Source organism: Chinchilla lanigera, unplaced genomic scaffold (genome assembly GCF_000276665.1).
Source record: "Chinchilla lanigera isolate Chin_1 unplaced genomic scaffold, ChiLan1.0 scaffold00140, whole genome shotgun sequence".
NCBI classification, from domain to species: domain Eukaryota; kingdom Metazoa; phylum Chordata; class Mammalia; order Rodentia; family Chinchillidae; genus Chinchilla; species Chinchilla lanigera.
In genome coordinates, this window is record NW_004955541.1 from 2,612,471 (window position 1) to 2,638,026 (window position 25,556).

The 25,556-nt window shown below is 62.4% G+C and overlaps 2 protein-coding genes across 5 annotated transcripts in view; one reads left to right on the forward strand and one right to left on the reverse strand.

Annotated features, from left to right (window-relative positions):
• Ctu2 (cytosolic thiouridylase subunit 2 homolog (S. pombe)) overlaps nucleotides 1-5,727 on the forward strand; it is an 8,177-nt gene extending 2,450 nt beyond the window's left edge. The window contains exons 4-16 of the mRNA XM_013507940.1: nucleotides 909-1,140; nucleotides 1,299-1,358; nucleotides 2,430-2,490; nucleotides 3,291-3,400; nucleotides 3,576-3,880; nucleotides 3,960-4,095; nucleotides 4,234-4,365; nucleotides 4,667-4,758; nucleotides 4,845-4,948; nucleotides 5,046-5,181; nucleotides 5,261-5,330; nucleotides 5,412-5,470; nucleotides 5,542-5,727. Coding sequence (XP_013363394.1) covers nucleotides 909-1,140; nucleotides 1,299-1,358; nucleotides 2,430-2,490; nucleotides 3,291-3,400; nucleotides 3,576-3,880; nucleotides 3,960-4,095; nucleotides 4,234-4,365; nucleotides 4,667-4,758; nucleotides 4,845-4,948; nucleotides 5,046-5,181; nucleotides 5,261-5,330; nucleotides 5,412-5,470; nucleotides 5,542-5,617 — 1,573 coding nt within the window. The 3' untranslated portion in view covers nucleotides 5,618-5,727. The remainder of the gene's footprint in view (nucleotides 1-908; nucleotides 1,141-1,298; nucleotides 1,359-2,429; nucleotides 2,491-3,290; nucleotides 3,401-3,575; nucleotides 3,881-3,959; nucleotides 4,096-4,233; nucleotides 4,366-4,666; nucleotides 4,759-4,844; nucleotides 4,949-5,045; nucleotides 5,182-5,260; nucleotides 5,331-5,411; nucleotides 5,471-5,541) is intronic.
• Nucleotides 5,697-25,556, reverse strand: part of Piezo1 (piezo-type mechanosensitive ion channel component 1) — a 37,183-nt gene continuing 17,323 nt past the window's right edge. For 2 of the 4 annotated variants that reach the window (XM_013507960.1, XM_013507959.1), the window contains exons 6-51: nucleotides 24,003-24,174; nucleotides 23,680-23,893; nucleotides 23,430-23,601; nucleotides 23,212-23,319; nucleotides 23,032-23,125; nucleotides 22,220-22,320; nucleotides 21,754-22,014; nucleotides 21,146-21,257; nucleotides 20,889-21,073; nucleotides 20,636-20,784; nucleotides 20,379-20,561; nucleotides 20,053-20,171; nucleotides 19,800-19,960; nucleotides 19,488-19,664; nucleotides 19,032-19,157; nucleotides 18,758-18,958; nucleotides 18,203-18,407; nucleotides 15,460-15,564; nucleotides 14,964-15,117; nucleotides 14,634-14,877; nucleotides 14,446-14,542; nucleotides 14,199-14,370; nucleotides 13,670-13,759; nucleotides 13,497-13,597; nucleotides 13,121-13,192; nucleotides 12,770-12,870; nucleotides 12,205-12,310; nucleotides 12,068-12,130; nucleotides 11,820-11,992; nucleotides 11,610-11,716; nucleotides 11,218-11,418; nucleotides 10,868-11,126; nucleotides 10,592-10,780; nucleotides 10,275-10,506; nucleotides 9,860-9,968; nucleotides 9,619-9,766; nucleotides 9,318-9,532; nucleotides 9,046-9,204; nucleotides 8,823-8,970; nucleotides 7,383-7,571; nucleotides 7,178-7,270; nucleotides 6,914-7,086; nucleotides 6,717-6,839; nucleotides 6,566-6,645; nucleotides 6,297-6,486; nucleotides 5,697-6,217 (exon numbers count right to left, since the gene is read on the reverse strand). In XM_013507960.1, coding sequence (XP_013363414.1) covers nucleotides 5,968-6,217; nucleotides 6,297-6,486; nucleotides 6,566-6,645; nucleotides 6,717-6,839; nucleotides 6,914-7,086; nucleotides 7,178-7,270; nucleotides 7,383-7,571; nucleotides 8,823-8,970; nucleotides 9,046-9,204; nucleotides 9,318-9,532; nucleotides 9,619-9,766; nucleotides 9,860-9,968; nucleotides 10,275-10,506; nucleotides 10,592-10,780; nucleotides 10,868-11,126; nucleotides 11,218-11,418; nucleotides 11,610-11,716; nucleotides 11,820-11,992; nucleotides 12,068-12,130; nucleotides 12,205-12,310; nucleotides 12,770-12,870; nucleotides 13,121-13,192; nucleotides 13,497-13,597; nucleotides 13,670-13,759; nucleotides 14,199-14,370; nucleotides 14,446-14,542; nucleotides 14,634-14,877; nucleotides 14,964-15,117; nucleotides 15,460-15,564; nucleotides 18,203-18,407; nucleotides 18,758-18,958; nucleotides 19,032-19,157; nucleotides 19,488-19,664; nucleotides 19,800-19,960; nucleotides 20,053-20,171; nucleotides 20,379-20,561; nucleotides 20,636-20,784; nucleotides 20,889-21,073; nucleotides 21,146-21,257; nucleotides 21,754-22,014; nucleotides 22,220-22,320; nucleotides 23,032-23,125; nucleotides 23,212-23,319; nucleotides 23,430-23,601; nucleotides 23,680-23,893; nucleotides 24,003-24,174 — 7,083 coding nt within the window. In that variant the 3' untranslated portion in view covers nucleotides 5,697-5,967. The remainder of the gene's footprint in view (nucleotides 6,218-6,296; nucleotides 6,487-6,565; nucleotides 6,646-6,716; nucleotides 6,840-6,913; nucleotides 7,087-7,177; nucleotides 7,271-7,382; nucleotides 7,572-8,822; nucleotides 8,971-9,045; nucleotides 9,205-9,317; nucleotides 9,533-9,618; nucleotides 9,767-9,859; nucleotides 9,969-10,274; nucleotides 10,507-10,591; nucleotides 10,781-10,867; nucleotides 11,127-11,217; nucleotides 11,419-11,609; nucleotides 11,717-11,819; nucleotides 11,993-12,067; nucleotides 12,131-12,204; nucleotides 12,311-12,769; nucleotides 12,871-13,120; nucleotides 13,193-13,496; nucleotides 13,598-13,669; nucleotides 13,760-14,198; nucleotides 14,371-14,445; nucleotides 14,543-14,633; nucleotides 14,878-14,963; nucleotides 15,118-15,459; nucleotides 15,565-18,202; nucleotides 18,408-18,757; nucleotides 18,959-19,031; nucleotides 19,158-19,487; nucleotides 19,665-19,799; nucleotides 19,961-20,052; nucleotides 20,172-20,378; nucleotides 20,562-20,635; nucleotides 20,785-20,888; nucleotides 21,074-21,145; nucleotides 21,258-21,753; nucleotides 22,015-22,219; nucleotides 22,321-23,031; nucleotides 23,126-23,211; nucleotides 23,320-23,429; nucleotides 23,602-23,679; nucleotides 23,894-24,002; nucleotides 24,175-25,556) is intronic. The other 2 variants (XM_013507961.1, XM_013507962.1) reach the window with 2 other exon arrangements.

The window sequence follows — 25,556 nt, forward strand, 5'->3', positions numbered from 1 at the left end:
TTTTTTTTTTTTTGGTACCGGGAATCGAACTTAGGACCTTGCACTTGCCAGGCAGGCACTTGTACCACTGAGCTATCTCTCTGGGCCCTTGTCATCTTTTTTTGGTTGTTTTTTTTGTTTCTTGTTTTTCTTCCTGTACTGGGAGTCAAACTCATGACCTTGCGCTTGTCAGGCAGGCGCTTTGCCGCTGAGCTAAATCCCCAACCCCTTTTTTTTTGGTATAATAACATTTGTGTGTGTCTGGTACTGGGGATTGAATCTCAAACCTTCAAACTGAGCCTTATCCCCACCCCATAATTTTTTAAAATTTTGAGGCAGGGTTTCAGTTGTTAAACTGTTGCCTGTCCTTTTGTCTTAGCTTCCTTAGTAGCTGGGATTACAGGCGTACAGCACCACATCCAGTTGTATTATGACCAGTTTAATCTTTGGCCTTTTTCACTAGATTTATAGCTCCCTGAGGGAGTTCCTGTTCTAATCCTCTAGTTCCCAGTGGCCCCATGTGCTACTTTATGTAGTATGTGTTTGCTAAAGGGGTGTTAGTCTCACATTTTAAGGTTGGTCCCAGGAGTTTTGTGTTCTGGTTTCTAAAACATTCTCTAAAAAAAAAAAAAGATGCTGGGAAACAGACTGTTGTCTAGCTGCAAGTTCTGAATCTGTGCTTTCAGGACCCCAGGCCTCTGTTTGCTTGAGCTTCCTGGCTATCTCTGCCCAGGTGGCTGGCACACTATTCTCTGGTTGGCAGGCCTGGAGGCTCAGTTCTGCAGCCTGCTCCGCATTTCCTCCTTCACCCAAGGGTGGTGCTGCTGCCTGGCGTGGGGCAGGGAGGGCATGCAAGCAGCTAGCACCTTTCTTAATGGGAACCGAGGCAGCCTCAGTCTGCACTAGTGTGAGCCTTGTCTTCCTCCTAGCACCTGTGGGATGTGGGATGCAGCTCCTGTACCCTGTGTGCTCAGAGCTGGTAGGGCTTGGGGCCCTGTGAGCTATGAGGCTCTTGGGGAGCCTGCTCCACCAGTTTGGCAGAACCCCTGTGAAGACAGCCCTGCCTGGCGCTTGTGTTGCAGGGACTGTTTCAAGGCCTTCTACATCCACAAGTTCAGAGCCATGCTGGGGAAGAACCGTCTTATCTTTCCTGGAGAGAAGGTAGCTGTATGTGTGTTTGGGAGGCCCGGCTTTCCCTTCTGCCCTTCACACAGCCCTGCCACCCCTGTGCATACTCTGCTGGTGGGCTGTCCATGTCGTGGGAGGAGCATGCTTGCATCGAAGGTGAGTGATACATTCTGGTGTTTCTTCTCCCCCAGGTGCTCTTGGCATGGTCTGGTGGGCCCTCATCCAGCTCCATGGTCTGGCAGGTCGTTGAGGTGCGTCCACACACACCTTTCCCTCTCCCCGCCACCCAGGCTGCTGGGCAAAGCTGGGGTGGGGCCTCCCTTCCCATGCACCCCAACTGGGACACCTAGAGGGCTCTCAGTGTGTACACAGGTCTCCAAGCCAGCAGCCTCATCTGGGTGCCAGCTGTGCCCACGTTAATTTTGTCCGCTTGCCCACCCTGCAGGGATCAGCCTCATGGCTCGGTCTCATGGCTCGGTGTGACTTGTGGGGGCAGACAGGGAGGGTAGCTCATTCACGGGGGATGGGGGGGGAGTTGAGGCAGGTGCTCACGCTGCAAACCCAGGAGGTGCTGGGACATGTGGTGTTTCCCGGTGGGAACTGGGAAGCTCCAGGGGTTTCAGCATGGGTTTTGGAGGGGGATCTCCCTGCACACTTAGTGTGAAGCTTTGAGGTGCAGGCTGGGGGCGGAGTGGGCTGTGGCCATTTTGAGTGTCAGTGGCTCAGGGTCAACCTGGGCAAGGGGTGGGGCTGACCTAGGGCTGGCACATTGCAGGTGAAGCATCCTCCTTCTGTGCCAGCCTTCCACATGAGGTCTGCCTGGCCTGAGTATGAATGGCTTTGTCCACCTAAGCGGAGAGTTGTGTCCCTGGCTGGTTTTTCTCCCAACCGGTGGTGCCCTAAACCTGCCCATGTGGGACCAAGACCAGGCCCACCTCAGGTCGTATCAGCTCCTCAGCCCAGCCCAGCCCAGCTCTGCTCTTCTGAGTGTGCTTCTGAGTAGTGCCCAGCAGGTGGCACTGTGGCCCCTCTGCCTGTCCCAGGTTGCTGAGGTGTCAGGGACCCACTCAAGGGCAGGTTTTGAGGTTCTGCAGAGGGGCTAGAGGGAGCAGGGGGCTGCTTTCATGGCAGGAGAGGAGACCGACAACTACCCTTCAGCAGGTGGGGCTGCCTGGCCTCCCCACAGAGCTGCCTGGCCCGAGTCTGCTTTAAGGGGAGAGCGACTCCCTCCTTCCAGGGACTGAGGTCCAGAGACATGGTCTGCTGAAAGGCACCCTGTGGCTTACAGCCAGGCTCCAAGTCCTCTACGTGTCCCCCTCCAGGGCCTGAGTCAACACTCTGCTAAGAGGCTGCGCTTTGTGCCAGGGGTCGTCTATGTGGACGGTATGTGTGGCTGCCCTTTTTCCAGGCCCACTTGGGGTGGGCCCATTGCGCCTCCTGGGTAAAGGTGGGTCCAGGACTGGTGTGGTCCTCATGCTGAGTCCCTGGTGGTGGTGTTTCCGAGGGAGCTGGTGCAAGTTCCAGCTTTAGATGACTGCAGGGGCTGGGAATATCTGTCCTACCTGGCCCCACCATGAGGTCCAGGGCCTGAGGAGGGCTAGTGACTGCGGCTGGGATATTTGTAGCCACTAGGGCAGCTACCTATGGCATGTGTGGAGCAGCGGATGCACACAGCCCTATCGGCACGAGCCAAGTCACCCCAGCAGCTGAGCATTGGATAACAGTTGTTCTTTCTAAACTAGAACCTCAGTATTTAGGTTTAATTGCAGTGTTGGCATTGATGATAAGTAAGTGGGTTTTGGGTTGCAGTTGGGTACTCAGTCTCTAAAAGGTTTGCCATCATTGCATGAGGGGGAGCCTGTTGCCTAAATCAAAACAGCACCCAATTGTCTGCATTGGCCTTTTGTGCATTTTGTAGTACTGGGGATTGAACCCAGGACCTTTTACTGAGCTACATCCCTGCCCCTTTTTTTTTCATTTTGAGGCAGGGCCTCACTCAGTTGCTAAGTTGTCTGGGCTAGGCTGGAACTTGTGGTCCTCCTGCCTCAGCCTCCTGGAGTGCTGGGGTTATAGATGTGCACCACCTTGCCAAGCTCTCATCCTCCGGTAACCATGCCCTGCAGAGCCCCTCAGCCACCACACTGAGACTGAGCCCTGACCCTCCTTCCTGCCTGGCTTTGCAGAGGGTGCAGCCTGTGGCCAGAGCCTAGAAGACAGAGCAAAAACCCTGGCTGAGGTGAAGCAGGTTCTGCACACTGTCGGCTTCCCGTGGCATGTGGTGTCCCTGGAAGAGGTGGGTGGCGTGCCCCTGTTGGGCGGTGTGGGGACCCGGGGTCTGGCCTGGGCCCCTGGCAAAGGGCCTGGCGGGCAGTGTGGGGACCCAGGTCTGGCCTGGGCCCCTGGTGAAAGGCCTGGCGGGCAGTGTGGGGACCCAGGTCTGCTTGGCCTCACTACCTGCGTCCCCAAAGGTGCTCGGCCTGCCGCCGTCGGTCCTGCGGTACTGTCCCCGGGAGCCAGCCGGGACCGAGGGCACCTACAAGGCGGCCGTGGACAACTTCCTCCAGCAGCAGCATGCGCTGGAGACCCAGGGTGCCGAGGACAGCTGTGGCCCAGCTTGGGGGCAGGAGGAGCAGTGCTGGCCTCAGAGCCAGGACCCTCATGAGCCCCTGAGTCCAGCTGGGTTCCCCCCTGCTGCCCAGACCGAGGCCCTGTGCAGACTGTTCGAGTCCGTACGGACGCTGACGGCCAAGGAGGAGCTCCTGCAGACGCTGCGGTGAGCCCAGCCCCGTATCTGGCCCCTCCTGGCCCCTCCCGGCCCATGGGGCTTCTGCAATGTGGCCTCTGCACCCCAGGAGCCACCTGATCCTGCACGTGGCCCGAGCCCACGGCTACTCCAAGGTGATGACTGGGGACAGTTGCACTCGCCTGGCCATCAAGCTCATGACCAACCTGGCCCTAGGCCGAGGGGCCTTCCTTGCCTGGGACACGGTACACAGGGCTCCTCCCCACCTGTCTGCTTTGCCTGGAGGCAGTAGCTGTGGGTCTCCCACGCGGAGAGGCCCTGGGACTAACCCCAGCTTGGCGGGTGGTGCAGCCAGGACCTTGGCCAACAGCCCCATCTCCCAGGGCTTCTCAGACGAGCGGCACGGGGATGTGGTGGTGGTGCGGCCCATGAGGGACCACACACTGAAGGAAGTGGCCTTCTACAACCGCCTGTTCGCTGTCCCCTCAGTCTTCACACCGGCTGTGGACACTAAGGTAGGTCCTTGGGGTGAGCTGCATGGGCGAAGTGGGTGATCTCCCTTCTGCATGAGCCAGAGGTCCCAGCACAGTGGGACAAAGCTGTCCACATCAGCCAGGCACGCATGGTGGCCCTTCTCCAAGCTGACCTGATGTCCCAGCACCTCCTGCTTTGCCTTTGGTGCTAGCAGCAGGGTCCCATTGGGTCCTCTGAGGGTACCCTGTGCCTTGAAGGGCCAGGCTGGCCCCTGCTGATACACTGGCTACTATGGGAAGCCAGGTGCCCACTCTAGGGCTGACCCTCTGCCCTGGTCTCCAGGCCCCTGAGAAAGCCAGCATCCACCGGCTGATGGAGGCCTTCGTCCTCAGGCTGCAGGTGCAGTTTCCCTCCACAGTCAGCACTGTGTACAGGTGTGTGCGGGCTTTGTGCGCATGGGGACTGGGAAGGAGCAGAGCCCGGCTGGGGGTAGCCCACGATCTGTGCCTCCTGCCCCCAGGACAAGCGAGAAGCTGGTCAAAGCGCCCAGGGAGGGCTGTGCAGGTGGGCCCGAGGGCCCCCGCTGCCTCCTCTGCCTGTGCACCCTGGACATCGACACTGCTGGTTCGCACTGGACCTCCTCAGGGTGCTGGGGTGGGTGTTGGGGTTCAGCAGTCCTACAGTCCCCCACAGTCCCCCCTCAGTCCCTCTCTGCTTGCAGACAGTGCCACAGCTTTTGGGGCTCAGACCTCGACTTTCTCCCAGATGCCGCCGTCCGCCCTACAGGCTGAGTCTGGGATGCCTGCCGCCCCCTGCCACACTGTAGGCCCGGGCTGCTGCTGGAAGGCCTGTGGGAGGTGAGTTCCTGCTGAGGATAGGACCAACTTGGGCAGAGCCCCACAGGCCAGGCACACAAGTCTAGCTGTTTTTCCCCAGGGAGGACGACAGGCAGACCCAGGTCATCCAGCAGCTGTGCTACAGCTGCCGGGCGAACATGAAGGACCTGGTGAGTGGGTGGCTGCCCCTCCCCTCCTGGCCACAGTGGTGTGCTATGCTTGCGCCCCCCTTACACTGGCTTCTGTTGCAGCCCTCCATGGACCCTTTACCCCCCTACATCCTGGCCGAGGCCCAGCTCCGCAGCCAGAGGTACCAGGCCTGTTCGATGGGGTCCCCAGTTGGGAATCCCCAGGGCTGGTTCCCACACATGCTCCCCACAGGGCTTGGGTCATGCAGGAAATCCAGGAGTATCTGATCGAGGACAGTGGCGACGAGGCAGAGACCACTCAGAGCTGAGCCCCGACACACTTGTGGCCGGCATGGGCAGCTCTCCACTCGGGGCGGAAGGCAAGGCTGTGGGGCTGGCTCGGGCTTGTCCATTTGTATAAATAAAAAGGTTTTAATTAGAAAATTCTACAGTACGTGGAGGAAGGGTGGGTGGGCCAGGGCTCCAGGCCCAGTATGGCTGTACTGGGTGTGTGAGGGCCACGGGGAGCACAGTGTCCTTCTGACAGCAGCATCAGGTTTCAGGTGAGCCAGGGAGGACACGTGGCAGCTGCAGCCCTGGCCCGAGGAGTGCCACCTACACTGGTGGCCATGCTGCCCATAGGCAGCTCCTTCATTCCCGGGGCCGAGGAGCCAGGCTCCTATTCCTTCTCACGTGTCCACTTGATCATGGTCTCCGGGGAGCGGTACAAGAAGATGAGCTTGGCGTACAGCTCCTCCTCCAGCTCTAGCTCCCGCGTCTCCCGCACCAGGAAGATGTCCTGGCACAGCTTGAGGATACGGTCCACACAGGGCAGCTCCTCAAACATGATGGAGTGTGAGATCTCACTGAAGAAGCCACGCACGAACTTGCCGATGACCAAAACGATGGACACGTACAGCCCCATGATGCTGTGAAGCGATGGGCAGTGAGGCTGGTGTGGCTGGGGCCCGCCTGGACCTCAGGGTGTCCCCTGGCCCTACCACTCACCCGTAGCCAGCCAGGAAGCCCAGGCTGGGCGGGCTGACCTTGTCGCTGAAGATGACCATGGGCAGCAGGTTGCAGCTGGCCTGGCAGTCCTGCAGCTCAATGACCCACCACTCCAGGAAGCCAGCAGCCCCCGAGCCTACCTGCTCCCTCCGAAGCTGGATGCGCACACCAAGGTAGTCAGCCTCCTCATCTGGGATGGAGCAGCGGAGTCAGCCCCAGACCACTACCCCTCCCCGAGCTGTGTCCCTGCCTCCAGCCCCCACACTCACTGGGCTGCAGCTGCTTCACGGGGCTGGCCTCAGGCCCGTTGGGGGCGCGGATGTACTTGGGGAAGAGGTGGGGGATAATGCTGTGCGGAGGGGAGGGTAGGCAGGTCAGGTCCGGTTGATGCCTCCCTACCCCCCGCCCTCCCCTACTCACACAGACTGGTCCGAGGTGCCCTCCAGCAGGTGGGCCAGCTGCCGCCGCTCTGTGCTGTTGGGGGCCAGCTCCAGTGTGTGTTTCTCATTGGTGTACTCCACGGTGCTGCCCTTGGCCAGGTCCCTGCAGGTGGGCAGGTAGGTAGAATGTGACCCACTGTGGGAGCTGTGCCCTGGGCCCCTGCGCACAGGACCCACCTCTGGAAGTTCCAGGTGAAGCGCAAGGTGATGTCTGCTGTGCCATTGTATAGTTCCCGCTTCATCTGCGCTCGGCTCGGGGGGCTGATGCGCCACAGCGCCCCAGAGCTGCCCTCGATCTGCGCTGTGACAATGTCCTCTGGACTGTACTGGCTGATGAACTGCATGGCCAGCTGTGGCAGGGCAGGGGTGCCTCAGCGGGGAGCTGGCCACCCGTCCCGGCCGTCCCCTACCCCCTACCAGGGGCTGGCAGGGTCCACTCACCGGATAGGGGTCGAACTGCTGGGACAGCGCCTCGTAGGCCTCGGGCGTGAAGGGCACAATGGATGGCTGCTGGGCGCTCATGGTGAACAGGGGCTGGGGCCGGGACGCCGTGAGTGGGCGCCGGGAGCCCAGGCTCCACCTATGTCCCACACCCCACACCCCGCCACCCGTTTCCCCGCTGGGAACGATGGGCAGGGCCACTCACCTCATAGCCACCCAGCTTGAGAGTGACAGTGACATCAATGGGCTGGTTGACAACACCAACCACGGAGCGGACCAGGGACATGAAGAGCAGTGGGAACCAGATGATGGCGATGAGGAAGAGAATGATGAGGCCGCCCATGCCGTACTTGACAATCTTCTTCTTCTTCTGCCCCTTGGGCTGTGGGTATTTCTGGGGGAGAAGACCCAGGTCACCATCCCAGGCCTCAGAGGCACTACCTCTGCACCGTGACCTGATGCCAGCTCACAGCTGTGCAGTGGCCGCCTCCTCACACTGCTGGTGGCAGGACAAACGCAGGTCGGTGAACCCAAGAGATGACCCCTCTCATTTAGGGCCAGCTGGCTCTCGACAGGACGCTGGTAGCCAGTGGAACAGCCGTCAGCAGCTGGTGCTAGGCTGTGTGCACACACAAGAGAACTGGGCTGCAGGCCCGAAGTACAACAGTCAGAAGAAAAGCATGAGCTGCATATTTGCAGGAATAACTTCTGCATGAGAAGACGCCGAGAAAGAGGCAGCCGTGGCATGCAGAGACTGCAGGAATCAGGACACTCAGAGGACTTGGCCTGCAGCAGAGTGCCAAGGGTCCAAGCGAACAATTCTCCAGGAGCCGTGCGCTGTGTCGGCGAAGATGCTTACTACAGCGGCAGCCACCAGGGCAAATCCCCCAGCTGTGCAAGGTGCGCCCAACCCTGGCAGGCAGAGCCACTGGTAAGATTTATGAGGGTAGAGCTATGTGTGCTCAGCTATGACGAGGATGACAAGGAGGATGACAAGGGCAAGGCCAGCCTCGGTCGTATAGCAAGACCCTGCCTCAGGAGTGGGGCTGGGGATGTAGCTGAGTTCCCTGGGTTCGGGTCAGTACAGCCAGCAGATACAGTGGAGTGCCTGCCAGGCAACAGGCAGGTCCTCGGAGCCTCAGCAGCTGTTCACCTCCCGGGGACACCCTTGCAAGGGAAGATGCATCCAGACATCTCGGGGCTGCTGTGGCCAGCAGAACACAGAAGCAGCCCAACGGGAGAGGAGCTTCCGCACAGCGGGTGGCATTCAGCCAGACAGGAGTGACACCTAGAGCTGCAGCATGGGAGCAGCTGGCCACACAAACACAAGCAGCGTGCAACTCTGCTGTCTCATGGCACATCTGTGACAGGCAAACCAGAGACCAGAGATGGCCACAGGCTGGGGAGGGCAGAGGGAAATGTCTCCAGACTGACTGTAATCACTAAAAGCCGCTGAAGTGTGCACTTGTATGAGTGAGTCACATTAAAGAAAAACAGCTGACAGCATCCGGTCTCTACTGGCTCCTCCTGCTCCCCAGAGGGCCATGTCCACGTCCCCTTCTGTGGCCTGTCCAGAGGTGGAACGCGCGCGCACGTGTACACACATACACACACACACCCACCAGCCCCCACCCCCGCCAGGCACCTTCTCGGTCTCACGGCTGCACTTGATGATGAAGATGTTGGCGTAGATGTCCTCCACACACATCCAGCTGGACAGGGACAGGGTGGTGTCTGTCCACACCCAGTCCATGACGGCCCGCAGCTCCACCAGGAAGGGCACCAGCCGGAACCTGCAAAGCCAGGATTGTCAGGGGCTCTGACTCCACTGCAACGGACTAGACAGACCTTGGGCAGACCATGCTCACCCCTGGAACAGGAAGAGGTTCAGGTGGTTGTACTTCTTGGTGAGGAAGTTGCCAAGGATGCGTGTTGGGTAGCCGCAGCGGATCTGGTAGGCGGACAGGCCGAAGTAGATGCACTTCACGAAGTACCACAGCTGGGCCACCGCATTCTGGCTGAACATCCTGGGCCAGGATGCAATGGTAAATAACAGTCCTAGCCCACATCCCGGATCTGCCACACACACAAGGGCTGGTGTGCATGGTGGAGACCAAGCCCCTGAGGCTACAGTGCCCACCTTTCGGTGACAGCTGGCAAAATGAAGAACATCCAGAGGTGGATGGCCACCACCAGCACCACCTGGAAGACCAGCTTGCCCAGCACTGTCTTGCGCAGGTAGAGGGCACGGTCAACCACCATGGTGCTGAACTGGATCAGCAGCATGACCAGGAAGGCCTCCGGAACCTGGTCGTCTGACAGGGAGGATGTGATGTCCGTGGCTGCCGAGTGCTTCTATAGCCGGAGAGCACAGGTCAGGGGGACGGGGCCGGGCCCAGTGGCCACTGAGCTATACACACTATGACCCCAACTCGGCTCACCCCAAAGGCCCAGAAGCCAAAGATGATGATGATGAAGTCGACCACGTCAGCCAGGAACATGAGCGCGTAGACGTCGGTGGCTGCACGGTACTTGGTGTGTAGGATATCATGGAAGAAGCACCTCAGGGGCTGGTAAATGCTCTGGGCCCTGCGGACAGGCAGGCGGGCAGAGTCAGTGGGTGTCTGGCCTTGGGCCTCCCTCCCTACCCTCAGCCACGGCCACCCCCAGGCCCTGTCTTACAGTGACAGGCAGAAGGCCTGCAGCTGGCGCCCTGCTGCCTTCATCCGTTCTTGGCAACGACTCGTCCTCTTCCTCCCAGCTGCCTCTCTCTCCTCCCCATCCCCAGCTCCTGTGTGGGAGAAACTGCCGACTGAGCCCACCTGGGTCTGGCTGCTCACCAACTTGGGGGCCGGCACAGAGACCCTCACAGGTCTCTCCCTTCTGTCCTAGACAGAAGAGAGGCAGGTCCTGCAGCCAGGATAATCCAGTGACAGGCTCCTCCCTTCTCCCAGGAGCCAGGAGCCCACAGCTATGTGCTACCTGGGCTTCAGGAAATCCCCAGCTGGGCCTGGTGCCCCCGCCCTTCGCCTCCCAGAAACATGGCTGGGGGCTGTACCAGGGGCCTGGGGGCCGGGTTGTGGATGAGAGTCTTTACCGAGGGCTACTGTGCCCTTGGGTCCTGGGCTCTCCTTCTTCCTGAAACGTAGGCTGATGCGCCTTGTGTCCTGGGGTTTGAGGTCCACATGGGGTTCTGGGGCCCCATCCCCGGACCCGACCCTCTCGTCCACCTGGACAGGGTCCTGGGTGGTGGCACCGGCCACGCGTGGCTCCTCCTGCAGCCCTGTGTCTGCCTTGGTCTGATCCTCGTGGTCCCAGAGGCCATAGCACTGCAGGAGGGCAGGGGCAGTGAGGTGACCATATCCACCCAGCGCCAGGGCCCAGTCTCCGGGTGCCACGCAGCGCGGTGCTCACCAGGAGCTGGGAGCGGTGGAAGAAGAGCGCCATGAGCTGCACCAGGTCGTACTTGATGTAGCCATCGGTCTTCTCCAGCCCCAGGATGCGCGGCGGGAAGTAGGGCTTGTTCTCATAGCGCCGCAGCACCGTGTGGCTGTTCCAGGGGAAGAAGCCAAACTGGAACAGGTACTTCGTGACCACGGTGACCTGCAGGGGAGGCTGGTGACCACGGAGGCCTGCAGGAAGGCCCTCAGTCTGGGCCAGGCCCCAGCCCACCCGGCCGCCCTCACCCACCTCTGTGAAGACGATCGCCGTCATCCAGAAGCGCTTGCTGGGCCTGGGGATGGACAGCATGGCCCACAGGAAGATGAGCACCGGCAGCACCAGCGAGGCGGCCGAGGCCGTGACCATGTGGTTGAGGATGATGATGAAGTAGCAGAGCAGCTCCGAGTGTGCCGCCACGCACTGATACAGGGCCCACAGCAGCCGCAGCGTTCGGCCCTGCTGTGCCATGAACTTCTCCGCGTCCTCCAGCTCCTGGATGTGCAGGCACCTGTGGGGTGACCACTGTGGGATGTGCAGCCCGCCTGCCACCATGGTAATGGGCAGGCTCCACCCCAGCACCCGCCCGGCCTGTGTCGCACCTGCGGCTCAGCAGCTCACTGGCCGTGCGCGTCCTCGAGCGAGCTGCGAACTCCTGCGAGCCGTGCAGCAAAGCCTTGGCCTCGAGGTCCCTGGACTCTGCCATCACCTCCTCACTGCCACTGCGGGTGTTGTAGCCCGTGCTCAGGGGGCTGCTGGTGTCATCTGTCATGCTGCTCAGGGGTTCCTCGGCTCCCAGCCCACTGCGGGAGGGAAGCGGGTCAGAGATAGCCAGCCCTGGCCTCCGTGGAGGAACAGAGGAGGACAGAGGTGTCCCCCAGAGGGACAGCGAGGGGTGGAATGGCCAGATGGTGCTGTACTGGACAGTGTCCCCACCAGGAACTCGCGGGTCAGCTTTGGGACTGAGAACAGGCAGGGTGGGGCCTGCACCTACCTGGATGCAGTGCTGGGCCCATCGCGGGCCTCCAGGGTGCTGGGCAGTGTGGCTTCGTCATCGTCGTCGTACAGCTGGCCCAGTACACTGCGGTGCACCTCCCCGCCCTGCGGGACACGGCAGGGTCTCAGGACCGCGGGGTGGGGGCAGCTCCATGAGGAGCACTGCTCGTGTTCTGGGGCCAGAGGTGGCTCGGGTCGGGCGGCTCACCCGCAGGAGCTCCTGTGTGAGCAGGTAGCGCTCGGCGCGCAGCACGTCACTCATGTTGCGGTGGTGCCGCGTGAAGGCCCGCAGCCAGCTCGTCAGACCGTCCACCGAGGCCTGGCCCAGCACCCAGAGGAACTGCATGGTGCTCAGCACACGCTGCATCACGTGGCTATGGCCTGCGGGATGGAGGGTCTGGAGGGGCGGCCCCAGGATAGCCCCTCACCACGGTTCCCTGGCCCCAGCCCACGCACCTGCCATCTCGTCCTCAGTCTCCATAGCTTCCCCTGGCTCCACTTCCTGACCCAGGCCACCTCCTGGGCACAGGGGACTTGGTCAGAGTCTCGGCCTGTGGCCCCGCAGCCTCCCAGCCTCCTGGAGCACAACTCACCCGTGGGAAGCTGTACTGCCCCCTCCTGCTGTACCCGCAGCTGCTCCTGCTCCCGCCGCTGTCTCAGCACCATCTGGGCGTTGGTCACCCACGCCTGGTAAGCCATCTGCCGGCCAAGCATTGGGTTTAGGACCGGCCTCGTGCCGGGGGATCCACATGAGCCCTGGGCCACCAGGTGCCCTCCCAGAAAAGAGGAGGAAGCTGGGCTTGGCCAGTCTTGACGCCAGACCCGGCTGTTTGTGACCCGCTGGGGACTCTGCCGCCTCTGGAGTGTGCCCCAGGGGCTGTGGCAGGACATGGTGCATACATACCACCTGTGTGTCCTTGTCACTCAGCACACTGAAGATGGACAAGGCCTCCAGGATGGAGCAGGCCCACCTGGCCCCAGGACACAGACGTGTCCAGCTAAAACATGGAGCCTGGGCCGGTCTGAGCCAGGGCCTTGGGAGGTAGCAGCAGAGGGACAGGTGGCCCCACAGGCCCCTGATGTCCACAGCCGGCTGGGTGGGTGTTCAGAGCCGGACCCTGGACCCTGAGCCAGGGCCCAGAGCTGTGCAGACCTTACCTGGAAGGCGCTCTGTGCCGACTGTCTGGACTCCTCCGGCACGGCTTCTTCTTCCTCCTCGCTGTCAGACTCAAACAGGAAGTAGTCCCCAGAGTGGATGACTGCAGACAGGGTGGGGTGAGCTGGCCGCCCCCAGTGTACCCCTCACACCCTCGGGGTCTCCCCTCAGCCTCCCGCCACCCCTGCGGCCAGGCCTTCCTTTCCCACTGGCCACGCATGTAGGGCTTGGCAGGCTGGGGGCAGTGGCACATGCACAGGACACAGGCCAGAGCAGGACAAGACCAGACTGGACGAGGAGGCAGCGAGCAGTGGGGTGGGGTGCAGGGCGTGAAGGGCGCTCAGGCAGGGTACCTGTGGCATGGTCCAGCCAGGGCCGCCACCACTGTCTTTGTGGCAGGGAGGAGCCCCCGGGGCTGCTGGGCCCTGTGGAGGGGCAGGCGCGTGAGGCAGCCGTGAGTAGCCTGGGGAGGGTGCAGGGGACAAGGGCCACACAACAGAGGCAGACGGAAACAGACACAGAGCCTTGTGGTGACAGTGCTGTGTGGTGCCACAGGGCTCAGCCCACGAGGGACAGGACGAGTGCCCACGTGTGCAGACGGACATCACGATGCCCGCACAGCCGGCTCGGCCTGAGGGGACTGTATCACATGGCAGAGGACAGAGGGCAGTGGCCCTGGGGAGGTCACCTGGCACAAGTGCCTGGATGCAAGGCTCTGTCCACACTGACCTGGCTCCTGGCTGGGGTCCTCAGGATCCAGGACCTGGGGGCGGCCTCGCCCGGCACGACTCTGCCTGTGCTTCTCCTGCTTGGCACGGATGCGCCTCATCCTGCAGGCGGTGGGAGGGGACTCTGAGCACGGGCCAACGGAGGAGCTAGCGCCCTGCCCAGGGGGCACCTACTGTCTTTTCAGTTGCGCCAGGGACTTCTCCTCCGCCTTGCGGTGGGCTTCGATTCTCTTGAGACTGGCCGCATTGTAGAGGGCGAAGCCCCTGGGGGAACGGTGGACCAGGGTTTAGCTCAGCTGCACGGGATGCGCCCCATCCCCAGGCTCGCTGACCCTGATCCTCCCTGCTCATGGGGACGACCTCTTGGCATCTGCCACCCAGGCGTCCATGCTGTGTGCAGTGAGAGAAGCGACCCTCCTGCAGCCTTCAGTCCCATAGGGCATGCGGGGAAGAGTTAGGCCTGCTCCTTGGCCCTTGGGTCTGGGCGGGGGGCAGGCAGGTGAAGCTGGCCCTTAGCCAAGCTCAGCTCCAGGGAGCTGAAGACCTGTGTCACCACCCTCAGCTGGAGGGTTACTCGGGCACCAGGAGCATCAACACTCTCCTGAGCACTGGTCTGGGGCTGGCAGGTCAAAGCCCCACACCTGTCCCGGGGTGCCGACACAGTGCAGACACCCTCTTTTGCCAAGCCCTGGGAGGGGCGCACCTGGAGGCCTGCAGGGCTGTGGCCTGCAGGTCGGCGCTGATGTGCAGGAAGTAGTAGCTGAGGAAGACGCGGCGCTGCAGCAGCAGGAAGAAGAAGCAGACGCTGTCCCAGATGATGCCGGCCTCCTCCACGGGCAGGCGGCAGTCCTGGTCCTTGGTCATCATTGCTTTGGCTGCGGGACGGTGCCATCAGAAGGCAGGGCAGGGCAGTCCCTGGGGCCTCCCAACCACCAGCCTTGCCCACTCACGGTCATAGTAGCCCTTGACCGTGCACACGAGGCTGAAGAGCTGGATGACCCAGCAGAAGCTGGTCTGCATCTGCTCCACGAAGACACAGGACAGGAGCTGGAGGCAGGACAAAAATCAGGGGTGGCTGCCAGGGAGGGATGGGGGGGTGGGGCTGGAGCCAGGCGGGGTGGGCTAGAAGTCGGCTCACCGAGAGCATGTTCTTGGAGATGATGACCGTGACGTTGTAGAGGATGAGGCAGTCCCACAGCACAAGGCGCGCCCGTGTGTCCTTCTGCAGCAGCGCTGTGCCGAAGAGCAGCAGGTAGAAGCAAGCCAGTAGGTAGCCCAGTCCGAAGACGCTGATGCGGGTGGCGCCAGTGACAAACACCACCACCAGCACTAGCCAGAACAGGTAGCGGAATACGGCCACCTTCAGCATGTCCAGGTAGGACCTGTGGGGTGGTGGACAGGCAGGAGGAGTGTCACTGGGGTGCCTGGTCCCCTGGCGGAGGCCCCTGTGGTGAGACGCGGGACCTACCTGCAGTGGATGAAGTTGGGCACGGGGTTGGGCTCGCCCCGCAGCGGCTCCAGGGAGTCGGTGTTCATGCCGGCCATGCACTGCCACTCCTCGGTATGCTCGGCCGAGAACACCTGCCACTGCTGGGAGGCACAGAGCAGCAGGAGGAAGTCACCTGCAGGACACACAGGCCTCAGACCCAGAGTACCCCGGCAGGGTGGATGTTTATGTTCCACATGGAGTGGGTGTGCAGCCTCTGAAGCCCGTCAGACTCAGAACGTGTGTGTGTTCTGTCACTGCACACCAGGAGCCACTGGCGCGTACGTCCAGGTGTGTGTGACAGATGTGTGTGTCTCTGACACACTCTGTGTGCCTCTGGCTGGGCCCCTCAGCCCCATCCGATGTGTTTGTGTGGCCCACTCATGGAAGGATCCCCGGCCCCTGCCCAGCCAGCCAGACCCAGACCACCGGCCTCGGCTCGCCGGAGTCCAGAGCACGTCCCCGGGGCGGCACTCACTGATGAGGTTGGTGGAGTTGGGGGCCCTGAAGAAGTCTGGTAGGTAAAGCCACTTGATGAGGGCAGAGTTCATGGGGATGGCCCGGCTCCAGCGCCACGGGTAGTCTGCAGGGAGGGCTGGGTCAGGAGGGGCCCCACGGCCCAGGCCCCAGATGTCCCTATCTGCCAGCCAGCACCCCCAGAGGCCCGCGGTTCCTACTGAGAGCCTGAGTCCATGGCAGTCGTGCTCCCTTTCTCCCCTCCACAGCCTCAGATCACAGCCGCTCCCACCAGGGTCCCTGGGCTTCTGTGCCCAGAGTGCAGCACATCCCACCCACGCGATTCTGCAGTGGGAAAGCGCACCAGGCACAGGTGCGGGCAGCAGCCGAGCCCAGTGATGCCCAGAGCAGGGCAGGCGGGCTTCCCGTAGGAGGAGGTGCATTCTGGAAGAGCCATGGTCCACGAGATGACATGATAACTTTACACAAAGAAGCCCAGGACTGGGAATAGTACAGATGTTCTCCAACAGGGAGAGCGGTGTGGAGGCCAACTCTAGCATGCCACAGAATGCCACCCTTGGCAACCAGGAAGAAGGGAGGATCAATGCACGCACCACCTCCAACGAGAGGAGCCCCAGAAGGAGTGGGGCTCCATGGGGGCCGCTGCAGGGCACAGAGGTAGAGGCTCCAGCGGCCGAAGCCAGAGATGTGAGGGACAAAGCACTGAGTAGATCCCACAGAGGAGCCGAGTGTCCTGCGTCCACAGGGCTGGAGGCAACTGAGGAAGCGGGCAGCAAGGAGGACAGATGCCCTAGCGGATGCCAACCGCGAGAACAGATGAACTGAAACAGAATCGCCTGGAAAAGCCTGCTGCTGACAGGAGAGGCTCAGACTAGAGGGTGAGACACCTGCATGCACTTAAGGTGTCCTCCCCAGTCATGAGTTACTAATCACAGGGAGGAAGACACATCCCACACAGAGAAGCTGTGTGGACAGCACCGTGATGGAGCCAGGAAGTTCGACACCAGCTGTGGAAAGACGCTGACCTCAATGGCACAGAGGACACCAGGCTCGCAGTGGTGCCACGACCATGGCCCAGCATGCGGGACACACACAGATGACCCCACATGAGGGGTGCTCGAGAGGACAGGGCCCAGCTCTGCCTAAGGAGCGGAAGATGAAAAGGACAAAGGAGCTATCCCAATGGGGGAGGCGGAGAAGACAGAGGCAGAGCGTGGCGGCATGGACGGGGACACGCGACGGCCTGGGGTGTGGAGAAGGACATTCTTTGATTAGAATGCATTAAGGACACAATGATTTGTTTAACCTTGAGTTTACAATCCTCCTGTCTCAGCCTCTTGAGTGCTGGGATTACAGGCATGTCTTGGATTACATGTGGAAAAGGGTAATCCTTTGATTACCCTTGCTAAAACGTTTTGTACCTGCCCATTAGTACTAGCTACACCCTAAGTTCTCACTCAATAAAAAGTGACGGAAACTGGTATTCGAGGCTGCAGTCTGAGAGGCTGTAAGCCCCCTGATCCCAGACGTTTGCCTCTCTTGTTTTTCTTGTCTCTCTTTTCCTTATCATCCGCGGGCACCTCAATCACAGGACCTGACACGCTGGACAGAACGACACTAGGGACCCCAGAGTGAGCTCCTTGCCCTGGTCTGTGGCATCACAGCATGTGCTTCCTCAGTTCTGGGCATTGTTCTTGGGGTCTGTAAGAGGCTGGCACCAAGGAAAACAGCAACAAGGTCCTGGGGAACTCAGTACCACGCTGGCAGTTCTTTGGTGCATGTACACAGAAAGTTAAAAAAACAAGGCGCAAAGGGGTGACCTACAGATCTGTCAAAAGGGATCAATCTCAAAAGGAGACGATGTGCCACTGCATCTGCTCCAGAGACACTCCAGGCAGCAGCATGCGGCTGCATCTGCTGGACGGCCTGGCCTTGATCCTCCCGCCCAGCACAGCAGATCCCTCCCCTGGGGGTTCAGACCACACGGAGGCACCGCAGCCGCAGCCACGCTCTGACGCACTAACAGGCGAGCGTGTCTGTGTGTGCCCCGCCATAGGCCGATTCCGGAGAACATGGACAGAGACGAGGATGGGTGCGTTGAGGACCCCGGCCAACCTCAGACCCCTAGGGGCGAGGGAGGAGGGGCTGAGACTCCAGCACAGCCCATGCTTTATAAGGAGGAAGCGAGAGACGGAAGCCCTGCTCCCCACGGGAGAGCCACAGCAATGGCCAACCCCAGAGCATCTGCATTGCTGTGCCGTGTGCTGCAGGGCCAGGGCTCCCCAGTCCAGTACTGATACATAGGCCAGATGGGTGAGCCTGACTCCCGGCATGGACTGCACTGGATGGCACCACCAGGGTGACGGTTCTGCCCTAGTTGTTCCTGGCAGAGAGCGCACACAGGCGTGCTTCGTGCTAATCTCAGAAGAAGAGAGTTGGGCAAAACAAGAAAAGAAGAAGGGAGGCCTTGGGAGACGTGGTCACCTCCCAGACACACTATAGCTGTGCCAGTGCAGGCCACGGGGGCTGTGGTGCCTTGCTGGGTGGGTGGTGGCGGATGCAGGCACAGACGCAGCCATGTGCCACTGCCCAGTCAAGAGCGCACAGCTGGGACATGCCACGCCTAGTGGGTACCTGTACCCACTGGTACACGAGGACCAGTGTGCACCACTGCACACACAGACCCTGGTACTCAGGGCACACAGAGCCAGGACAGACCATGCACAGCAGGCACCAGTACTCACCGACACACAGGGCCGGGGGCATGCCCAAGCACAGCAGGTACTGGTACAGCAGGAAGAGTGTGAGGAAAAGGCAGTAGTTGGGCCAGAGGCGGGCAATGGCCTCACGGCGCCGGCGGGTCAGGATGGCCACCAGCCAGCAGCCATGCAGGATGACCATGAAGTTCATACGCTGCCCAATCACGTTCACGGCCATCAGGAAGCAGATCTGGAGAAGTGGCGGGAAGTGGGGACAGACTGGCTTGGAGAAGGGCACCTCCCTGCCCCACCCGGGCCCTCAGCCTCAGAGGCTGCAGATGACAGGGGTGGGGGACTCAGTGCACCTGCCTGAGCACACTGGGGGCCAGCAGAGGCCAGACACGTCTCAGCACACACCCAAAACAGCTCCATGGCAACGAGACCCTAACCTCAGACACTGGCCAGCCTGGCTTCTCACTGCCTGGGCACTGTGGCTGGGCTTGCCGCACCTTGCTGGCCCTCAACCTGCCCACTCCGCCCCACGGCCTGAGCACAGGCCATCGTGCCAGGTGCTGTGAGCCGGCTCAGGCCCTGCCTTACCTCCAGCCCGAATTTGTAGAAGAAGAAGTTGATGAAGTACTTGAGGCAGCTGAGCAGGTCCTGGTCAAGCCGCTGGCGAGTGCCATCGGCACACACAGCTTGAGCAGGCAGTGGGGCGCGCTGGTGCTGCCGGCGGTAGTGCTCCTGGCGCCGGTACACCATAGCCTCGAACACCAGCAGCAGCAGGATCTGCAGGTGGTTCTGGGTGGGGAGGGTCAGTGTCAGCAGGGAGCCAGCAGGGGTCACCCACACTGCCCACCCGGCCCCCACTCACCTGGATGTAGCCCAGGTTAGGGAAGCCCTTCCGCACCCCAAACCAGTTGGCAGGGTCGACGGGGCCACGATATAGCAGCGACTGGCGGATCTCTGCCGCCTGCAGGTTGGTGCTGTTGGGGAGGGGCTGAGCGGGGCCAGGCGTCAGCACCAGGCCTGCCCCCGGGAGTCCCCACCCTGCCCTGAGCCCGCCCAGAGCTGCGAGCCCAGGCACAGAGCCTGCGAGCCTCAGTGCTGTCTCTGCAGGAAAGGCCCTGGTGCTTGGGAAGTGGGGCTGCATGGGCCAGGAGGGACGTCCAGGGCAGGGGACTGTGAACAAAGCTCCGGCAGGGGCTGCCAGAGGGGCTGTCCTCCCCCTTCACTATGGGCCTCTGGGTGCCCCGCACCAGGGCCACATTCCACGAGGGGCACAGACCCTGGATGCCGCAGCATGAGTGGGGAGGTCTGGGCCGCGTACCTCGGTGCAGTTGCTGGCGTAGTCCTGGGGGTTGACTACCTTCAGCTGGTAGAGCATCTTACACACGATGATGATGCAGGTCCACACAGTGGAGAGGCAGGAGGCCATGGGCCGGAAGCGTGGGTAGGGCAGGGCGAAGGCCCACAGGACCACTAGCAGCAGGTTCATCACCGACACCTGCAGGGCGGGGCAGGCAGTGGGGGTGGGGCCAGAGTGGGCAGGGGTGGGGCGGAGGCGGTGCCATGCTGGGCAGGAGTGGCCTGCTTCAGAGGAACAAATGAGGCTTTTGGGGTGGCCAGGCCACCCACTCACCTCCTTCAGGGCCACCCACACGGTGTACAGAGCCACCAGCTTGAAGATGTGCAGCTCCAGCAGACGGCGCACAAACACCTGCACGCGGGTGAGGACGTCCGAGAAACTGGCGGCCAGGTCCAGCAGCCGCTCGGCCACTAGGCCCCACTTGCTGGCCGCACCTGTGGTGGTGGGGTGTGGTGAGGAGGGGTCTCAACATCTTGGGGCCTAGCCTCCCTCTGACCTGCCTTGGGAGCCCCACCATATCCCTCACCTTCAGGGACCTGTGTGGCCTGCCAGGGGCCGTGGGTGCTGAGCTCCTCCTGGGAGGGCTCCTCCTCCTCCTCCTCGGGCTGCTGCTGCAGCAGGGGGGCCTCGCTCACAGCGTCCTGCCTGGAGAGCCAAGTCACTCGGAGATGCCACCTCTGCCCCGTGTCCCCTTCACTGTGTTTTTGCTGCAGCCCTGGCCAGGTGCTCCTGACCCCACATCACTCCCAGCCCCACAAGTGTGAGAAGATATCCCAGGCCTGAGGCCTTGGCCTGGCCGAGTCCCCTGCCAGGTGCGGTCCTCCCCATCCACCAGCAGGAAGCAGGCTGCACCTGCGAGCCCAGCGGGGGCGGCGGGTGCCGGGCGGGGGCACGTGCTCCAGGTCGGTGAGCTGCATGAAGGGCCGGTGGAAATAGTGCAGCTGCAGGATGCAGGCGAGCAGGAAGAAGCCAGGGATGAGGATGCTGGAGAAGAGCTCCGACACGCTGAACTGCTCCAGGCCCAGGTCCCCCAGCCTGGGTGGGCGGGAGGCCGTCAGCACCCTGTGGCCGCTGCACAGGGAAGCCCAGGGCCCGCCGTGCCCACTTACTGCTCGTCCGTGAAGCCTGTGAGGTTGCGCCAGTAGGCGGGGAAGTCTTGGAACTGGAAGGTGTAGACGGCGATGAGCACCAGCATGGTGTAGGCCACCACGAACCACCAGAACACCTTGAGCAGCTTCCGCCACAGGCTGTAATAGACCTGCAGGCGCGCGAGATGAGCGAGCCCCGCCCCAAGTCCCACCCCCAAAACACAAGCCCTGCCCTCCTGGGGCCCAGGGCACGGAGCTCCGCCCCACCCTGCACCTGAGAGAGAGTAAGGCAGAGCAGGAACAGGAACATGTAGACGATCTTGTAGACCACCAGGCGGCCGGCGAAGCTGACCACGATGAACATGCCGGCGCACACGTAGATCCAGTACTTGGCGTAGATGCCGCTGACCAGCTCGCCCAGGCTCCGGAGCAGTGTCTGCGTCTGAGTGGGCTCTGTGGCTGGCAGGAGGGACCCACAGTTGCAGGGCGAAGCCTCAGGGGCGGAGCCTCCCGTCTCTGCCCACTGCTCACCTGCACCCGCCACAGCCACCTCCAGCAGCACCGCGGGCGCCCGGGCCTCCCTCAGCAGCTTCTCCTTCACGAAGCGGCGCAGCAGCAGCCAGAAGGTCAGGGTGTAGAGCAGCTGCGGGCGCAGGTGTCAGCGGGCCGGGAGGGGGCCCAGCACACAGCCCACACCGGCCACGTGTGTCACACATGTGCCGCACACAGCACGGGTCCGTGTCCACACACCCCCTCACCGTCCCTCACACCTGGCTCACGTGTTTGCACCTGCGCTCTCACAGTGTACACACAGGCTCATCCACCAGGGACACAGGGTAACCCACTCCCTGAAGACCCTGGCACTCCTCACACAGGGACACACGCGTCTCGGAGACCCAGGGGCCACATGGGGAGCGACAGCTGGGTCGGGCAGGCCAGGTACCCTTGGACACAGCACCAGGGGCACAGTACTCATTCAGTCAACCAACTCTGGACCCGGCCTATGTGAGCCGACAGGGGCTCTGTCGTGACCACCAGATGTGGCTCCCTCTCCTGGAGGCCCTGCCTGATGGGCAGGGGGACAGGGCCCCCCATCCTGTGCGTGGTCAGGCAGGCCCACCCCGCAGCACGGGGCTCACCATGGCGCCGAGGTCCAGGCAGGGGTAGCGGGTGTGCTCCAGCCCCAGCTGGCGCAGGCTGACAGGGCCCAGGGTGGTGGGCAGCTCGGGCTGCAGGTCCATGGCCCACACATAGCGCAGGCAGCAGAGCGCCAGCCCGTAGAGCAGTATGCAGGGTGCGCACAGGATGGCCAGCTGGTGGCGGCTGCGCACTGTCCAGATGAGGCAGGCCCAGAGCAGTAGCACGAAGGTGAGCCAGCTGTGGTACGTGATGCTCCACACCTGGGGGCAGGGGCAACGTGGGGTGGTGGGCAGGTAGGTGGCACAGCCACCAGGAGGCAGGGCCAGGGACACCACATGCCAGGCATATGCATGCACACACGTGTGCACAGAGTCCTGGGGTTGAGGCCTGCCTCCTGCGGCTGAGATGGGGCAAACGGAGGCGGCCTCCCCTCCCCGCACCCGGCCCGGCACCACCACACCTCACCATCATGGCAATGAGGGCGCACACGTAGCTCTGGTCCATGATGAGGTGCCCCAGGCCATGCAATGGCGACATCTCTTTCAGCTCCGCCAGCCTGGGACGTGCTGGGGGCAGGGCAATGGTCAGCTCCCCTGGGGACCCGAGTCCCTCCCCACACCAACTCTGAAGCGCAGACAGCAGGTGGGAGCGGGAGCAGGACCCATCCTGACCTGTAGTGGCCCTGGCCTTGACTCCCAAGCCCCCTAAAGGCAGGGTGCATGACCCTGGCCTTCTCCAGTGGTACCTGTGACTCTATCTGCCTCTAGGAAAGCACACAACTGACCAAGCCTCAGAGTGGAGAAGGCACAGAACAGAGCTGCCACCTGTGTGAAGAGCCCAGGGCACACCCTCCCAGGAGGACAGTGGCCTCCTAGACCCCTGACACCTGCAGCCACTTCCCAGCCAGTATGGGCCGCGGCAAGGAGCCCTGGACACCCTCAAGTCTTAGGATCAGCCAGGTGTGGTGGAGCACGCCTGTAATCCCAGCACTTGGGAGGCTGAGGCAGGAGGGTCATTGTGAGTTAGAGACCAGCCTGGGCTACAAAGTGAGCTCAAGGCCAGCCTAAACTGCATAGCAAGACCCTACCATAAAAAGACAAAAAAAAAGTCTTCGGATCAGCACTGGCCCAGAGGAGGCGCTGTGAGGACGCTGCAGGCTGCACACAGGAGTTTGTGGCCACCAGGGGGCAGCCTTGGCCTTGCCCACAGGCCTGTGCCAGGATCCTGGAGCCTGGAGGGCAGACATGTGCCCTAGGAACCCAGCACCTGGTACTCACCGGGACGCTGCCGGACAGGGCTCGGGCTGGTCAGGTCGTGCACAATGCAGTTCTCAGCCTCGGCATCAGGCCCCACGAATGTGGGGATCATATGCTGTGGAAGACACGTTATAAGCCTGCCCAGGCCCTGCTCACCTGTGCACCTGTGCGGCCTCCCTGGCCTGGCCTGGCCCCGCTCACCTGTGTGGCCTCCCCATCCTGACAGACCCCATCTGGGCCTCGGGGCCCCTGCTCCAGCTGGTCCAACTCCAGCTCGGGCTCCTCGTCCACCCTGGCCGCTTCCTTTCTCTGTGGACAGCAGACCTGCAGGCTCAGCCCCACACCAGCCCTGGCCCGGCTCCCTCTGTTCTGGACAGAGCTGTCGGGCACTGGGGCTGAGCTGGGGATGCTGGGCTCACCTGGCCCTCGGGCCTCCGATGCCGGAGCTTCAGGAGGGAGATGAATGTGTAATAGAGCAGCAGTAGGACCCCCGGGCTCACGTACACTGGCCAGTCGTGGCTGGTGTTGAGGACCAACGTGTGGGGGCTGGAGCAGTTGGTGGGGCCCACAAAGTCCTTAAGACCAAACACCCTACCAGGAGACAGCCTGTTACTAACTACCTGCCCGGGGGTCAGAGGCAAGCCCCGGCCAGGCAGGCAGGCCCCTCACCTGGCCCAGATGCTGGCAGGCGGGAGCACATCCTGGATAAAGGGTGTTTGGTAGCAGTAGAGGCAGATGAGGTGGCAGGCAGCAAAGCAGCCCACCATGACACAGAGGGTACTGAAGCCCAGGGGGCTGATGGGAAAGTGGCAGGCCCACCAGGTGCAGATGCCCAGGAAGACCAGCAGGTAGACACTGGAGAGGGCCGAGGGGTGGGCAATGCCTGCAGGGCAGAGGGACCCGGGTCATGCCTGGTCACTGGGGAGTTCTAAGAACTCCCCCCATCCCCCTGCACAGTGGTCAGCACCCAGGTCCCTGCCCGCCCTGGGTACCTGCCAGCGCGAGCAGCATGATAGCCAGGGTCCGCCCTGCCGCCACCAGCAGCCAGTGGGCTGTGGCCCGGAGCCGGGAAGCCAGCCATGTCCTGGGCTTGGGGGCCAGCGCGGGCACTCCTTGTAGCCCCGCTGGGACGCCAGTGTCCACGTCCCTCTCCTCGCCATCATGCTGAGGCAGAGGTGGATCCAGGTCAGGCAGTGACACGGAGGCCCCAGCCCCACCCCCCGGGACTCCCCGCCTCCCCCAAGCCTGCCGCCCCGCAGCCAGGCACAGAGACCCTGACTCCCCTTCGGGCTGACTCAGACCCCTCCCGAACCCCTCGGGCATCTCGTTTGTCTGCTGCTCCAAGCTTGGGAAGACGTCAGGTGCCTGACGCTGCCAGAGAACCCGCCCCAGAGCTGGCTCCTGAGAGGGGACTTGAAGGAAGCAGAGGGTGCAGCGTGCCCCCCACGAGGCCACACTGAGCTGGGCACTCAGACCACCTGCCCGGTCCTCAGGTCCAGAGGAGATGCGTCATGAGTGAGGGGGCAGAAGGGCCACCTGCCTCTTGGGTCTCTGGGGAGTGAGGGGCCCCCAGCGCACGGCCGGCACAGGTCTCCTGGGGCCCTGCCCCTCCCCATACCTGCAGCACTGGCCTGCTGGGGGTGCCGCCCTCCCCGGCCTGAGAGGGACAGGCTTGGCTGAGTCCCTGCTTCCTGGAATGGGGCTTTTCCCAGGCCCCAGAAAGCCAGGGCATGGTGCAAAGAACAGATTCTCATCAGAGGTCCCAGCTCTGGTCAGCTCCTGGCAGCTTGTGTGCCCAGCTGTGCCTTTGCAAACAGCTGAGGTGGCGTGCAATGAGAACCCGCGAGGACACGGGCTCTGAGGCCAGGGCTAGCCCCAACCTAGCTCCCACAGTCTCGTGCTGTGCAGCCGTAGGCTGGTCCCTTAACCTCTCTGAGTCTATACCATGTCTGGGACAACCCCACTTGGATAGTGGGTGGGAAAGGCGAGCCAGACAGGCCCCACCCTCACAGGCTTGGGGGTGGGGTGCGGGGAGGCCCCAGGAGGTGCTGAGACCAGAGCCAAGAGGCAGGGGAAAGAGGAGAGGCTGGGCCAGGTAAATAGGCTGGCCGGCCCAAGCCCACCCCTCGGAGGCCACACAGAGCTGGAGGTGGCCTCACTGCTGCCCCGGGACCAGGGGCGGCCCCAGCAGACTTGAGTGTGACCCTGAAGGGCTGCAGCCACGGGCACAGGGCTTCAGAGCCAGGCAGCCAGGCGGAGCACACCGCCACAGCCCACATCCAGGGAGAGCGGTGGGCGCAGGAACGTGGCCTGCTGTGTGGCCACACAAGCCCCTTCCCTCTCTGGGCTCCTCTGGAAGCCAGGGCTCTGTGCCCAGCAGGTGCCAGACGCTGATGAATGGGCACTGGGGCTGAAGCCCAGCATCCGCAGGCAGGGAGTGCTTGCGCCAGGACACCTGGATGCCATAAATCTTGGCCCAACCCTGGGCCCTGGCTCTTGGCAGAGGCCAGGCTGGGCATGGGGTGGTGGAGCACAGGGCCTCACAG